Consider the following 14,362-nt stretch of genomic DNA (forward strand, 5'->3'; position numbering starts at 1 on the left):
CAAACTGTGGTGATTCTCAGCTTGAGAGTTCCCTGCAAAATGAGGGGGTTTTTTTGTTGTTGTTGCCAGTGTTCAATAAAAAGCTGTAGCTGGGGTTCTCTTTTTCTGTCTCAGCGCCTGCTATATTTACAAATCTCTCAACACCACATCATAAGTACAACCGTAAATATTCTGTATGATCATCAACACAACTTGCATATGTAGATAGTTTTCAGTGCTGTTGTCGTGTCACTTTAAAGAACCTATATCTCCCACTTTCCCTTTATCCATCAGCTCTTTTATCTCTTTTACAAACGTGGAGGAAAAGAAAGTATGGCTTGTTTGCCAAAAACAAAAACAAGCCTCCCCCTACCCACCTCCATTAGCATGAAATTAATGCAGTTATCCACACAACCCCCACCCCCAGCCTGATTTCACAAACAAGTATACTTTCATTTACAAGAAACAGAACAATTCCCTTTAGCTTTACTTAAGTAATCGTGTGGGCATAAGAACTCAAGAACTGCTTTACTGGAGCAGACTAAAGTCTATTTTGTTTCCGAGAGGCTTCTGGGAAAATGTAGATCATGTCTCCTCTCTGTTCCTTGTCCTCATTTACTTGAATTCCAACATATACTGCCTCTGAAAATGGAGATTACATCACAGCTTGGGAAAACTAGTTAGTATAGGAAAAAAGTAAAGACTATACTGGTCAGATGCACCATGCCTCAAAGAAACAAGCACTAAGAGTACTCACTGTTCCTTTGCAATTGGGATTTTCCTTACTGCAAATGTGAATTGTAGCTACTGACGAAATTTGAGATTGAGCAATGGGGTGGGAGATCTAAAGAAAACGGTACAGGAACTACTTCTAAACACCCACATGGCAATGCTAGTAAGAATACTTACAATGTCCTCAAGACTACCCACTAAGACAAAGGCTGCATCTACACTGTAGAAATAATGCAGCTTGACACCATTTTAAGTGCTGTAGCTCCACCCTATGGAACCCTGGGATTTGTAGTTTTAGCATTCTCTGCCAAAGAGTGCTGGTGCCTTACAAAGCCTACAAATGCCAAGATTCATGGCAGAGCCATGGCAGTTAAAGAAGTGTCAAACTGCATTATTTCTACAGTGTAGATACACTTAGACAGATACAGGGCTCTACCCATATGCAGCATAGTCTGCCCATAGCCTACCAGAAACACTGGTTTTGCTGCCTGCTTGGAATGAAGAAAGTGCGTGTATGGGAATATGTACTAGAAAGATTCAAGACAGAGGAACTGACCTTTTTTTCCAAGTACCTATAAGAATAGAATATACATTTCCATACAGATCATAGTTAAAATGTGGAACTGACTAACACAAGATGCATAAATGTCTGTCAATTTTGATGGCTCTAAAAGGGGATTGGGGATATTAATTAAAAATAAGGCTTTCAGAGAGTTTGTAAGTAACTAACTAACTGAGGCATAATTAATTTCCATTTGCAAAGAGACAATCATGTAATTACTTTTGGAATATAATGACCTTAGTTTTGTAGTTACAGAAGTTATATATTTAGGTGCACTTTGCAAATCTGCTGGTATGTCAGCAGTTCGATGTTGTTTTTATAAGTAACAATTCCAGTTACTTTATTTTTCACCATCAAGAAAGTAACTAACTACTTGTGACTCAGAACTAGAACTAATTACATCAAAAAGTATCTCCTCAGACTCTGAACTCTCAATGACTATTAGCCATGGTAGGTAAGTACTTCCAACATTATCAGAGTCAATACACTTCTGAACAGTTGTTCAGAACACAAGGAGAGTCATGCCCATGTCTTGTTTGTAGGCTTCCTACAAAGAAATAGGTTGACCACTGGGTTAGGGGCTACTAGACAGACAGCATTTTGGTCTAACCCAGCATGAGTATGAGATAGGAATAATAAAAAGACAATGCAGAGCTACAATTTCTTTTGGTACTTAGTCTATAGCAGTTTAGGCCTGAGGTGGCTCACTTCTGGAAATATTAAAACAAATTGCAACAACCCCTAATATAACTCAAGACAAAACAGGTCAAATGTAATCTATCAATAATTCCTGGCGATGTTTTTAAAATCCCAGACAAAAACCATTATGGCTTTTCTGAATTGCCACATGTGCCTAAAGAACTTCATTTGGCTTGGTATGTGACAAGTTGTTCAGTCTTGTCCTAGAGTCGAGGGAGGCATGAAAGATTTCCTTTTGGCCTTGCTATTGTGCCTCTCTGCTAACCTATTATTATTATTATTATTACTATTATTATTATTATTACACAGGAATCTACCAAGTGAAATTCCCAGTGGCTCCATCTTCAAGTAAGATCTTGCATAAGTAAGATTGAGCCCCTATTACTAATACCCTTCAAATTATTATGAGAACAACTCCATCAGCCCTTGCCAGCATGGACATTGGTCACAAACTGTAGGAGTTACTGTATAAAAACATTTAGGGAGGACCATATTGGAGCAAGGTACCCTAAAGAAGTGATTCTCAGTCTTTGGTGTTTTAGGGCTTTTTTGGGATTCAGTTCCCACACTCTTGGCCACGGCTTCTGGAAGCTGAAGTCCAAAACTTCTGCAAAACCAACATTTGAGAACCAGTGCCCTAAATGTAAATTCAGCTAGAGGTTGAGGGAAGAGAAAAACTAACTTGTTGTGCAGAGTATAGAACTGGAAGCAACAGTTATAGATGGAAATCACTCACACGGGAATAAATCCCATTGAAATTTGTAGGACTTACATCTGAGTAAACATGCTAACATTGGGGAATTCATGTACTCTTTATGCCAGCCACCTGTTACAAGCTACAAAATTAGTTTCTGAGCTAATTGTGTACAAGAAGCACACTACAGTTATACTCAACAACATTCCACAGATAGCTACATTTTTCCCCAGTCAACATAAGTACAAACACTGCCTCACCAGCCTCCTCAGCACTGAGCAACTGAGCATTAATACGATATTACACACTCAAAGTAAGGTTGAATTGAAACGTGACTCTTTCTTCCCCTTCATCACCTGGTTGTATGAAATGACTACCATGGGTCATTCTCTCTTAGCACACCAGGCAATTTCCTAAACTATGGAAAGCGCACAAGCTAATCAGTCTATGACATGCTTGCTAGCATTTGCATTTCTGTGGGAGTTCATCCTAAAAGTGAAGAGAAGGGATCAGAACTCCCCACTGTACTTGCCATGCTGTGCTGGGCCATTTGGATTTTACTATTTACAATGCATTAACACTTGCAGACTTCCTAATACTACAAAGCTGCACCACACACTGCAATTGTAAAAGAACTTGGAAAGAGAAATCAGCAGAGGGCTTTATGGGTAGATTATTTTCTGTTCATTAAGCAGGAATGGGGAGTACTACGGCTCTGTTAAACTGGGATGGGGAGTAGTACATGACTATTTTTGGACTGCAGCTCTCATCAGCTTGAGCCAGCTCAGATGATGGAGAGAAATGTTGGGTATTGCAATGCCACATCAGAAAAGATACCTGTTCCTCACACCTGATTTAAAGAACTAAGATCTATATGTTTGAGGGGACAGGAGCCTAAATCCAATTATTAGTTGCACCTAGAATAGATATATTGAATCAATGAAAAACTTGATCAGTAAGCACTGATTATAAACCCCATTGATTCAATGGCTTGGCTCTGGCTGGGATAACCCTTAGATTTAGGGCAGGGTTTATTCTTCAAAAGATATACAAACTGTATTGAATCTGCAGTGATTTAATATATGGACAAAGTTGTGAGTCATACTGCAACATGCTACTGGGATATCAGCATCAAGTACACTGAATATATTTCATATATTTGTGTATGACTTTCTTGAATGCTGCAGTATGGGGGGAAGAAAAGCTACTGTTAGAAATCCACCATCACAGCTTGTTTTCTTGTGCAAGAAAATTTCACCCATCATATGTAAGATCCACCTGCATTACTGTAGTTTGTTGTTGTTGTGTGCCTTCAAGTTGTTTCTGACTTATGGCGACCCCAAAGTGAACCTGTCATGGGGTTTTGTTGGCAAGCTTTGTTCAGAGGTGGTTTGCCTTTGGCTTCTTCTGAGCTGAGAGAGTGTGACTTGTCCAAGGTCACCCAGTGGGTTTCCAAGGCTGAGAATGGATTTGAACCCTGGTTCCCAGAGTCATAATCCAACACTCAAATCAGTACACTATACTTGCTCTCTAGTGTGAGGTAGTGCACACCAAGAAAAGCAATACCATATGATCCTGATGCATGTACTGATTGGGCCTTAGGAAAGACCCCTAAACATATGATTACATGATAATACAGTCTCTTACTGTTTAAAAGCCCTGGTGTTTGAGAGGATTTTTTTTTAAAGCTTTTATTGTATCAAATTACATTTTGAAAGATGCTGGCCTACAGAATTGAGACGCATACCCACAAAGTATTTTTCTCTAGTGACACTTCATCTCAGTACCTCTGGCTCCTTCAGGTTGCCAGAAGAATTTATCCAATGGTGTTTCCATACCTTTAAGCCAGGGTGGGAGATCAGTAGCCCTCCAGATGTTGTTGAACTGTGCTCCAGAAGACCAAGCCAGTACAAGGGTCAGGAACTATGGGATTTTGCATTTCAACAATGTTTGGACAGCCATTTCTACAAAAACAAAGGAAGGGAACCTTTGGCTCCCAGGAGTTTTGGATTTCAACTCCCATTAGTCTTACCCAGTATGGCCAAGTAAGCACTGGAGCTATCCTCCAAACCATCTGAAAGTCTAAAGGTTCCCTAATCTTGGCCTGCAGTTCCAAGGGTCCTAAATGCGGGTGTAGTAAACTAGATGACTCAAAGGTAACTTTCATTCAGATAATCTATCATTCTAATCTTAACTCCAGGTTTTAGGTTTCCATTATTATCTGGGAAGACTGGAAGTAGCTATCCAACTTTCACCCTCTAGTCTCATAACACATATACTTCACAAGTTAACCATCTAGCCATTTGACTGAAACGTCTTAACTTCTAAAATGTGAAATGCTGCAGCCATTATTTATGATCTAGATATCTATGACTCTGATTTCCAAAGTGGAAAGGAGAACTTGAGCCATTGACTGAGTTATATTGCTCAATAATGATTTGTAACATGTTACAGACGTTGCACTTCCAGTCGGTGTTATCAGATATTGCAGGAACTTCCCATTCATGGTTTTTAAAAATTTAACAGAAACCACAGAACACCTTTTTAAGACAAGAAATTCCTCTTTCAGATTTATATAAATCTCAGGACAAAAAAAGTATATTATACAGTGTACATTGTTTTTAAAGGATGCTTACCAAATGGGAGTTTACACTGCATGAAAATATTTAATGATTCAGTACCATCAATACATATATTATTTGCTCTAGAGAGAAATTACATAGTTTTAGCAAAATATAAGTTTCCATATTTAAATAACTATTACACTGGATAAAAAAAAGTTTTGGGAAAGGATGGGTGTATCTTGGAGGGTGGTTCAGTATTCTGACTATTCCAGACCTTTTTCTTAAAAAAAGACATAACTTAAACAAGTGCCACTGGAAAAAAAAACCTTTTAAATGCATGAATTATAAATTGAATTACCTTCAGTTCTGCCCTAACCTAATATTCTTCCTCCAAGTGTCACTTTTTGTTAAAATCAATTTCAGATTTTGAGTTTTGCTCAGCTCACCTAATTGATAGCAACACACATCCATGATAAGCAGAAAATGAAATTGTTTCTGCAACACAACTCAATAGTGGGTTGAAGAACAGTTCACAGTGACCTTGCATGGAGGTATATAGTTATTAAAAGGGGGGAAACACTCAGTGATGACAATCTGGAGCCTACAGTTTGCCAGGTAAGTGCCCACAGTCCAGCCAAGTGTTTGTTTATGATTTTAAAAAGGTAACTGTGGATGGAAGGCTAAAGAGAGATGCAGACAGGGGGAACTGTCTGGCGATAGCAGAGTTAGTGGGCAAGTTTTGGCCTCACTGAAACATTGCTCCCAATTGCTACACATCACTTTTCCCCATGGGAATGAACAGCAGCCATTCACCTACCTATGAGAAAGGAAAGGGACATCAACCATTCAGTGACATCAATGAAGTGGGAGCTAAAGCCTGTTCCATTCTGTACAAACACATTTCAGATTCTATTTCTTGGTTACACTAGAGTGTGACAGTGTCACTTAGAGATGAACAAAAAGTTGTGACTTTTGCCTTCTGATCCCATGCATGTTTACTCTGAAATCAATTCCATTTTGTGTTTAATGGAGCTTTCTCCCAAATAAGTTGCAGTGATGGGCAGAGAACAAATTATTATTATTATTATTATTATTATTATTATTATTATTAGAGTACTTGTACCCCATCCTTCAGCTCTAAAGGCTATCAATTATGGCTTACAATTATTATTTTTAATTAGACGGTTATAAATTATAAGCATGGTGTCTATAAAACCATGCAGAAGAGGAATCTCAAATCCTTTATGCACTTTCTTTATGCACATCAACAGCAAGCCAAATGTTTCCCCCTTTAAGCACAGAACATTTAAAAAAGAGAGTTTGTCACTTTTAATACATTCATATCATTCCCTTGTGACTCAGTACACGCATACTAGATGTAGTGCGGGACGAAACACATGAAATTGTCAATTTAACAGCCATTATCTGTAGCTTGCATCAGATTGCATTTTGAGATAAACATTGTCCCACAACTTCTATGTCTAAAGGGAAACAAATAATTGTAGGTCGAGGTCTGTTCTATAGCCTGCCAATGCAAACTGAATTCTATAAGGCTTAGATTCAATTTACACGGTATGCAGAATAAGACAGTTGATATATATCAGTTCATCTTTCAGAGTGAGGTATACTGTTACCTTGAGTGCAGCAAACAAGCACATCACAAACAGGTATAGGATGAACTCCCCCCACCACCACCACCAAAATATTCACTAATTTTCTAAGGTGCAAAAAAAAAATAGTTTCAAATATGCAAGAGAATTCAAAAACGAAATTTCCTGCGTGCAGTTTGAAATAGCCCATCCTAAAATGTGACCATTTTGCACCAAGTGTAGAACTGCTCTCAGTAGTCAGATACATCCCATTTAAACTCACTGGCTTCTGTTCAGCTAATTTAGTTTAAATCCCTTGCTCTTTTTCTGATCAGTTGGCAAACACATTGGTAAACTGCAGCCTAGAAGCCATTTACTAAAGCAGAGAGGTAGAAGATGTGACCTCCCCAATGTTGTTGGACTGCACCTCCCATCAACTTTAACTAGCAGAAACAATGGGGAGGCATAATGGGACCTGTAGTTCAAGAACACCTGGAGGGCCTCATGTTATCCCCTCATCTATTGCAAAACTATGTTAAAAAATCAAAGGGCCTGCTTTTCAAACACACCCAAGGCCTGTAATGCAACTACAGCTTTATTTGAAACTAGTACTTTTCCATTCTTAAGACCATTTGTGAATAAAGACATCAGGGAAATATAAGACCCCCTCCAGCTCAAAGACAGACATGTTTAAAGTTCATTAGTTTCAGTGGGAGAAGTTAGTTATGTGCTTAGATTCCTAGCATTAGGTGGGATTTGAAAGCACTTGGTTTTGGCCCATTCTACAGCATTCATCCATTGACTATAAGGAAAGGCACCATTTTCAGCATTATGTTTCTTTTTAAAAAAATAAACAGTCTTAAGGGCTAGTTTACACATGTGTGGCTATCACTAGACCTAAGCACTACAGCACTTAAGAAGTGGCAGCATTTGTGCCTGAGAGAAGGCAATTCCTGTTGTCTTCAATCTGTAGCAGCCATTTATACCTGCAAGTCACCTCTGGATCTGCATTCTTCCAACACTGAGCATGCATGTACTCAGAACCAGCCCTGGGTCTTTTAAAATAAAGCAAAGCAATCTGAACATTGATTCAGCACCACTCAAGAGACAGCTTTGCTAAACTGGGGCATGTATTTATTTATTTGTATGTATGTATGTTTGTGTGTTTATATATATGCCCAAACTGGAGTACCACATTCCATTCAGTCAATATTAAGCACATCAAAAACTCACTGACTTCAATGAAAGGGTTAGTCATGTGCTTAAACCATTTTTCTGTGGAAATCAATGACACTTTGATGTGTTTAACTGGGAGTAGAATGTGACCAGACTATAATCGAGCAAATCAAATGGTATCTTTTTGATATTAAAAAAAATGCTTGGATTTGGTATCCTTCAAGAGACAGTGGTGGGTCACTGGAGTTCCAAGAGATAGTATTCTGTGTCAAATAAAATAAAATAGCCATCTGCATGGATGGCTCCATACTTCTATTTTAATAAGGCATTCTAAATATGAAAAAAAACCATACATTTTTGCAGAGTTAAATTTGACATACACAAATGGAGAGCTACATATGCTGCATCTGCAGGTGCCCTAAAATTAAATTTCAGAATAAAATAGATATATCATATACATATGTGTATCTATATATAGATATCTACATTGTATAGAGATAAGTAGATTGCTCACTATCCATCCTTGAACTTTCCCCCTGCTTCCCCAAAGGAACATGACAGTGAAACCTACTGGGGGGAAAAAAACACAACCTTCCAGAAAAGACCAGATCAACATAATGGTTTGACACCTTATAAATGTGTGCCAGTTCCAGCCTACTGCAATGTTCAACTGCTGTTTGAATTTTCATGTTGGCATAGCTGATACCAATAGAACTAACCTGAGAATCAGGCCTGAAAATGGGCAGAGGTTGACCTTTGAACCCACAGATTAACCATTATGGGTGCCTCTGGGGCAGGTTTCACTGCAGCCCCCCCAAAGCAACTTAGGAGGGAAGGAGAATGCCCCTAGGAATTTCTAAAAGTCTCCTACCTGAATTATGGACATCCTGCTCGGAGGAGCCTCAGTGACGTTAGTCCCTTGCCCCGTGAAACTGGTGTGGCAGCCCACATGTCCCTGGGGTACAGTCAGGTTGTTGGAGGCTGGTTTCAGGTACATCACCTCTGACCTGGGGGAGCTAAGGGGCAGGCGGGTCTGGTAGTCAAAATACATGGGTGAGGTGGCCAAAGAAGGGCTGCTCACCACGTTCATGACATTGAGGGGACCTCGACTGTCCTCCCCTTCACTGGGCACAAGCATGATGTCGTTCTTGCTGATCTTCTTCTTCTTGCCCTTGCCCCCACCATTGCCTCCTGCCCCACTACCACCCCCACCACCCCCTCCGCCAAGCTGGGGGTGGCTGTACTCAGCAATGCGGCAATTATAGGTGCGGATCTCCTTGTTCTCCCGCTTGCACTTGACAGCAATGGTGATCATGGCGGCCAGCAAGATGATGGAGACAGTGCTCAAGGTGACAATGAGGGGAAGAGATAGGTCCCAGTGAGGTCGTCGGTGCTGCTCCCCATTTACCTGGGGCTCCCCCGCTTCGGGGAGAGGGCCAGCCAGGGCCCGGACTATCAGCTTGGCTACAGCTGAGAGACTGGGCTTCCCATGGTCACTGACCTTGACCACCAGTTCTGCCACAGGGCTGAGTTCTTCCCAGTAAGGATGCAGGGTACGGATCTCCCCACTGGTGGGGTCCATCTCGAAGAGGTGCTCCTCGTTGCCTTCCACAATCTCGTAGGTGAGGCGCCCACTCTCTCCAAAGTCGCTGTCCAAGGCCCGGACGGTGCCCACTGGGTAGCCCACGCCCGCATTGCGTGGCACCTGGAGCTCGGCAGTGTCGTTGATCAGGGCTGGCAAGACAATCAGGGGGGCGTTGTCATTGACGTCAAGAACAGTGACCCGGACGGTGGCGTTGCTCTCTCGGTGGGGGGACCCTGAGTCTTTGGCCAAGACGTGGAACTCAAAGTGTTTGGTCTGCTCATAGTTGAAGCTTCGCAAGGCGTAGATGGCCCCGTTGGTGGGATTGACAGAGACGTAGGTGTAGATGGAGACATCACCCACGTGCCCTGGCAGGATGGAGTAGGAAACGGTGCCATTTTGGCCCAGGTCAGGGTCCTTGGCCAGGACAGAGCCCAGGTACTCCCCAGGGATGTTGTTCTCGGGGACCTGGAGGACGTAGAGGTTCTTGCTGAAGCGGGGTGGGTTGTCATTCTCGTCAAGGATCCTGACGGTGAAGGACTTGGTGGAGTTGAGGGGCGGGTTGCCACCGTCCCGGGCCAGGATGGTGACATTGTACTCATCCTGGACCTCCCGGTCGAGGGGCCGGTCGGTCACCACGGTGTAGAGGTTGTCGTAGTTTTCCTCGAGGGCAAAAGGGACGGCGCTCTCTCCACCAGGGCCCTCTCCTTGGACGCGGCACTGAAGCTGCCCGTTCTTGCCGGCGTCGCGGTCGGTGACCCGCACCAAGGCGATGACGGTGCCTGGTGGGGCGGCCTCACTGAGGGCCCCCTGTCGAACAGAGACGAAGCCGATGGCTGGGGCATTGTCGTTGCGGTCGAGGAGGCGGACGGTGACCTTGCAGTGGGCTGGGATCGGGTTGGGCCCCAGGTCCCGGGCCTGGACGTCGATCTCCACCAGACTGCCTTCCTCGTAGTCCAGGTCGCCCTTGACCCGGATCAGGCCCGTCTGGGGGTCGATGCTGAAAAGTTCGCGGACCCGCTCCGGCGCATAGCCGCTGAAGGAGTAGACCACCTCGCCATTGGTGCCCTCGTCGGCGTCGGTGGCGTTGAGGTCCAGGACAGCAGTGCCCAGTGGGGCGTTCTCGGGGAGCTCCACCACGTAGGAGGCGGCCTCGAAGACGGGGCTGTTGTCGTTGGAGTCAACCAGGCGGACGTTGAGCTGGACGGTGCCAGATCGGGGCGGGTCGCCGCCATCGAGGGCAGTGAGGACCAAGGTGTGGTGGCTCTGCTCCTCGCGGTCGAGGGCCTTCTGGACCACCAGCTCTGGGAACTTGGTGCCATCGCCACGTGCCTTGACGTCGAGCGAGAAGAGGCCGTAGTCATCGCGGGTGAGCAGGTAGGTGCGCAGGCCATTCTGGGCGGCGTCTGGGTCGTGGGCGCTGGCCAGAGGGAAGCGGGTACCTGGGGCGGCGTTCTCAGCAATGTCCAGCTCCACCTGCTCCGAGGGGAAGGAGGGCGCGTTGTCGTTCAGGTCCTCCACCTCCACCTTGATCATGCAGATCTCCTGGTCGTTGGCAAAGACCTCCAGCGACAGCTGGCATTTGGCGCTCCGACGGCACAGGGCTTCACGGTCCAGGCGCTGCTTGGTGTACAGCAGCCCGCTCTCGGCGTCCACGTCCAGCAAATGCGGGGCCGAGTTCTCCAGCACCCGGAAGGTGGAGGAGGAGGAAGAGACCTTCGGGCCCCGGGGACGCTCCCCCGACGGCTGCATCGGAGGCCCGGGCTGCAGCCGGGCATCGCGGCCGATGTTGCCGATGACAGTCCCGGCGCCTTGCTCCTCCGGCACCGAGTAGTTGAGGTTCCTCAGCGCCAGGGCGGCGGGAGCCCAGCCCAGCAGCAGCAGCAGGAGGATGAAGAGCAAGAGCCAGGCCGGGAGCAGGGACATCCCCGGGGGACAGCCGATCCCGATCCCCCCTGCCTGCCCTTCCCTTCCCTTCCTTTGCCTTTCCCTTTCAAGTTCCTGGACCTGTTGCTTCCGAAGCTCCGCCAAGCGCCAGCACCACCATGGACAGAGGCAAGGGAGGCAGAGGCGGTGGCTGGAGAAGAAGGGAGGTCTGTGTGTGTGTGTGTGTGTGCGTGCGAGAGAGACAGAGAGGGAGAAGAAGAAGGGGGGTCCCCCTCGGTCTGCTCTCTTTCCCTCCTCCTCCTCCTCTTCCTCCTCTTCCTCCTCCACCTTTTGCTTGATGCTGCTGCAGTCCCTCCTTGCGCGGTCCAACTTCAAGGGATGGAGGAGCAAAGGCAAAGGCAGCTTCGGGTCTGGAAGGGGGGGGATGCTAAACACACACACACTCACACACACACACACACAGGATCCCCCAATAAAGAGAGATTGACAGGTAGAGATGGGATTATTTTTCTTCCTTAAAAAAAGGGAAGGAATAATAATAATAATAAAAAAGCCACACCAGAGGCGGCTGTGATCACACACACACAAACAAACACACACACACACACACACACAAAGGGGGGGATCAGAGTTTGTGTCCAAGGAAGTGGCTTCTAGATCTGAGGCGGCGACTTGTAAACAGCTTCTTCGGGGCGCCGAGGTGGAGACCCGGCTGGAAGGAAGGCTATTATTATTATTATTATTGGTTGATGGGGAAAAAAAGAGAGAGTCCTTCGCCCAAGAGTCTGATCAGCTAGAACCGGGAAAGCAGCTCTCCCTCAGGCTCCGCAATCGGATGCTCCGGATCCCTTTTCCCAGGGAGCCTTCCTTTGCTGCATTTAGCGATCTAATCTCGGCTTCCTGGCTGCCGCGGAGAGCCGCATCTCGTCGCCTGCCATCGGGAAGACCGCCTTGCTCTCTCTCTTTACACACTCACAACACACCCGGCTTTTGCCTCCTCTCTGCGACGCGGCCAAAAAAAGAAAAAGAAAACAACAGTGTCTCGGAGGCAGCAGGGAAACCGCCCAGGCCAAGGAACCAGAGACGGGGATGATGAGGATGAGGAGGATGAGTCCCTTTGGATTTGTAGTTCCTCGGCACCCGCAGGTCTTCTTTGGTGGGAAGTCTGCCTCTCTCTCTGTGTGTGATAAAAATCCTCCCTCCTCCGGATTTGGAAGGGATCGCTGAGCCAAACGGGGGCGAGGGGGGCTCAAATTCAAAGATCCCAGCTGGGGGGGTCCTCTGGGGAGAGCCCAAGCCGCCTCCTCCGTTGCTGGGGGTTGTGGTTGTGATGGTTGTGGTGGTGGTTGTGCTGCTGCTGCCGCCGCCGCCACCACATCGCCTGCCTCAGCCTCTCTCTCTCTGTGTATCTATCTCTCTCTCTCTCTGCTGCGGGTGGTGCTGTTGCGTGTCTGGGGGAGCTGGCCCTCCGCAGTTGGGTTTTTTCAGTTCGCTCGCCTCCCTCTTCGCCTTTGCTCGCCTTTGCAAAGGCGAGAGAGAAATCAACAGGCAACTCCTGGCTGGGCGCAGAGATTATTCAGAGAGACAGAGGTGGGGCGGGCAGACAGAGAAAGAGAGAGCGAGAGAGACACCACACACAGCAGCCTCACACACACACACACTCTCTCACACATACAATCCCGCAATCACACCGGCAAAGGAAGGAAGGAAGGAAGGCACACACAGACACACACACAGCGCCTTGGCAATTCAGCCGTCCATCGCCACCTCCAAAAAAAGATGCCCCATCCGCGCTTGGCTCCGATTGCCTTTTTTCCTTTTCCTTTTAGAGGAGGTGAGAGGGGGAAAAAGAGGATTTAAAATAATAATAATAATAATAATAATAATAATAATAATAATAATAATAATCAGGCGGCAGATCCTAGGTTTCCTTGGCGCATTTGGCCAGGTTTGGATCGCGAGAGTGAAACGTGCCTGCAAGATGAGGACCAAAGTAGATACACTATACGTATCTATCTATCTATCTATCTAGTATGTGTTTTAAGGCAGCCTGGGTTTTCTTCTTCCGAAGGGAGGCTGGGGATGTATCGCTGCTTCGTGGAAGGGTTTGTCTTTCCAAGAGGAGCCCCACTGGAGCTCTATATGGAGGTCCGCCTATATGGAGGCTCATATATATATGGAGGTTCGCCTGGCTTTTCAGAACCAGGATCCCTCTGGCCCCAATTGCAGGGGGCTCAAATAAAAGCGGAGACACCAAAAATAATCAACCCCAAACCATCTCCAGGCTATCCATCCCTCCAGCTCCGTGGTGCAGCTTTGGACACCTGCTGGAGATCTGTTGCCCCCCCCCCTTTTGTCCTTTCCTTTCCCCCCGAGCGTCACGTGTGAAGCCTCCACCACGCTCCCACGGCGACACGCGTCTCCCAAGTTCGGGTTCTTGTGGGGCGGGCAGCCGCCGTTACGTCTCCCGGTTTGTTTCAGAGATCCGACATAAGCTCTGAGGTCTTTCCGTTTTTTCCCCAGAATCCCGCAGTCAGTCTCTTGGTAAAACGGGGGACTGCTCAGCTCTCCCCCAAATAATAATAATAATAATAATGAATGAATGAATGAATGAAATGTCCTCCCCCGCTTTTTGTTTGGCTTTGGTTTCCCACAGAAGGAGGCGAGGTGGGGCTCTCCCTTTGCGAAGAGGAGTCACTCCGGAGCAACAGTTGGCTTCCTCCTCAGCGTCGCCGCCTTGGCTAGCGCGGCCCCTCCGCCGCCCTCCATCCCTCTTCCTTTCCCACTCTCTCCTTTTCCTCCTTCTTCCTTCCTTCCTTTTTCACTCTTTCAGCCTTCCTCCCGCCTCCGCTCCCGGCGCCTGGCTCTCGCCGACTGACTCTATTCACCTCACGCCGC

At 46.2% G+C, this 14,362-nt stretch overlaps 1 protein-coding gene across 4 annotated transcripts in view; it reads right to left on the minus strand.

Annotated features, from left to right (window-relative positions):
- The window catches only part of PCDH17 (protocadherin 17), a 195,691-nt gene extending 181,667 nt beyond the window's left edge, over positions 1 to 14,024 (minus strand). For 3 of the 4 annotated variants that reach the window (XM_042459786.1, XM_042459789.1, XM_042459788.1), the window contains exon 1: positions 8,867 to 12,240. In XM_042459786.1, coding sequence (XP_042315720.1) covers positions 8,867 to 11,503 — 2,637 coding nt within the window. In that variant the 5' untranslated portion in view covers positions 11,504 to 12,240. Of the gene's footprint in view, positions 1 to 8,866 lie in introns of all 4 variants that reach the window. The other variant, XM_042459787.1, reaches the window with a different exon arrangement.
- Between the last annotated feature and the right edge of the window lie 338 nt (positions 14,025 to 14,362).

Source organism: Sceloporus undulatus, chromosome 3 (genome assembly GCF_019175285.1).
Source record: "Sceloporus undulatus isolate JIND9_A2432 ecotype Alabama chromosome 3, SceUnd_v1.1, whole genome shotgun sequence".
In the NCBI taxonomy this organism is placed as follows: Eukaryota; Metazoa; Chordata; class Lepidosauria; order Squamata; family Phrynosomatidae; genus Sceloporus; species Sceloporus undulatus.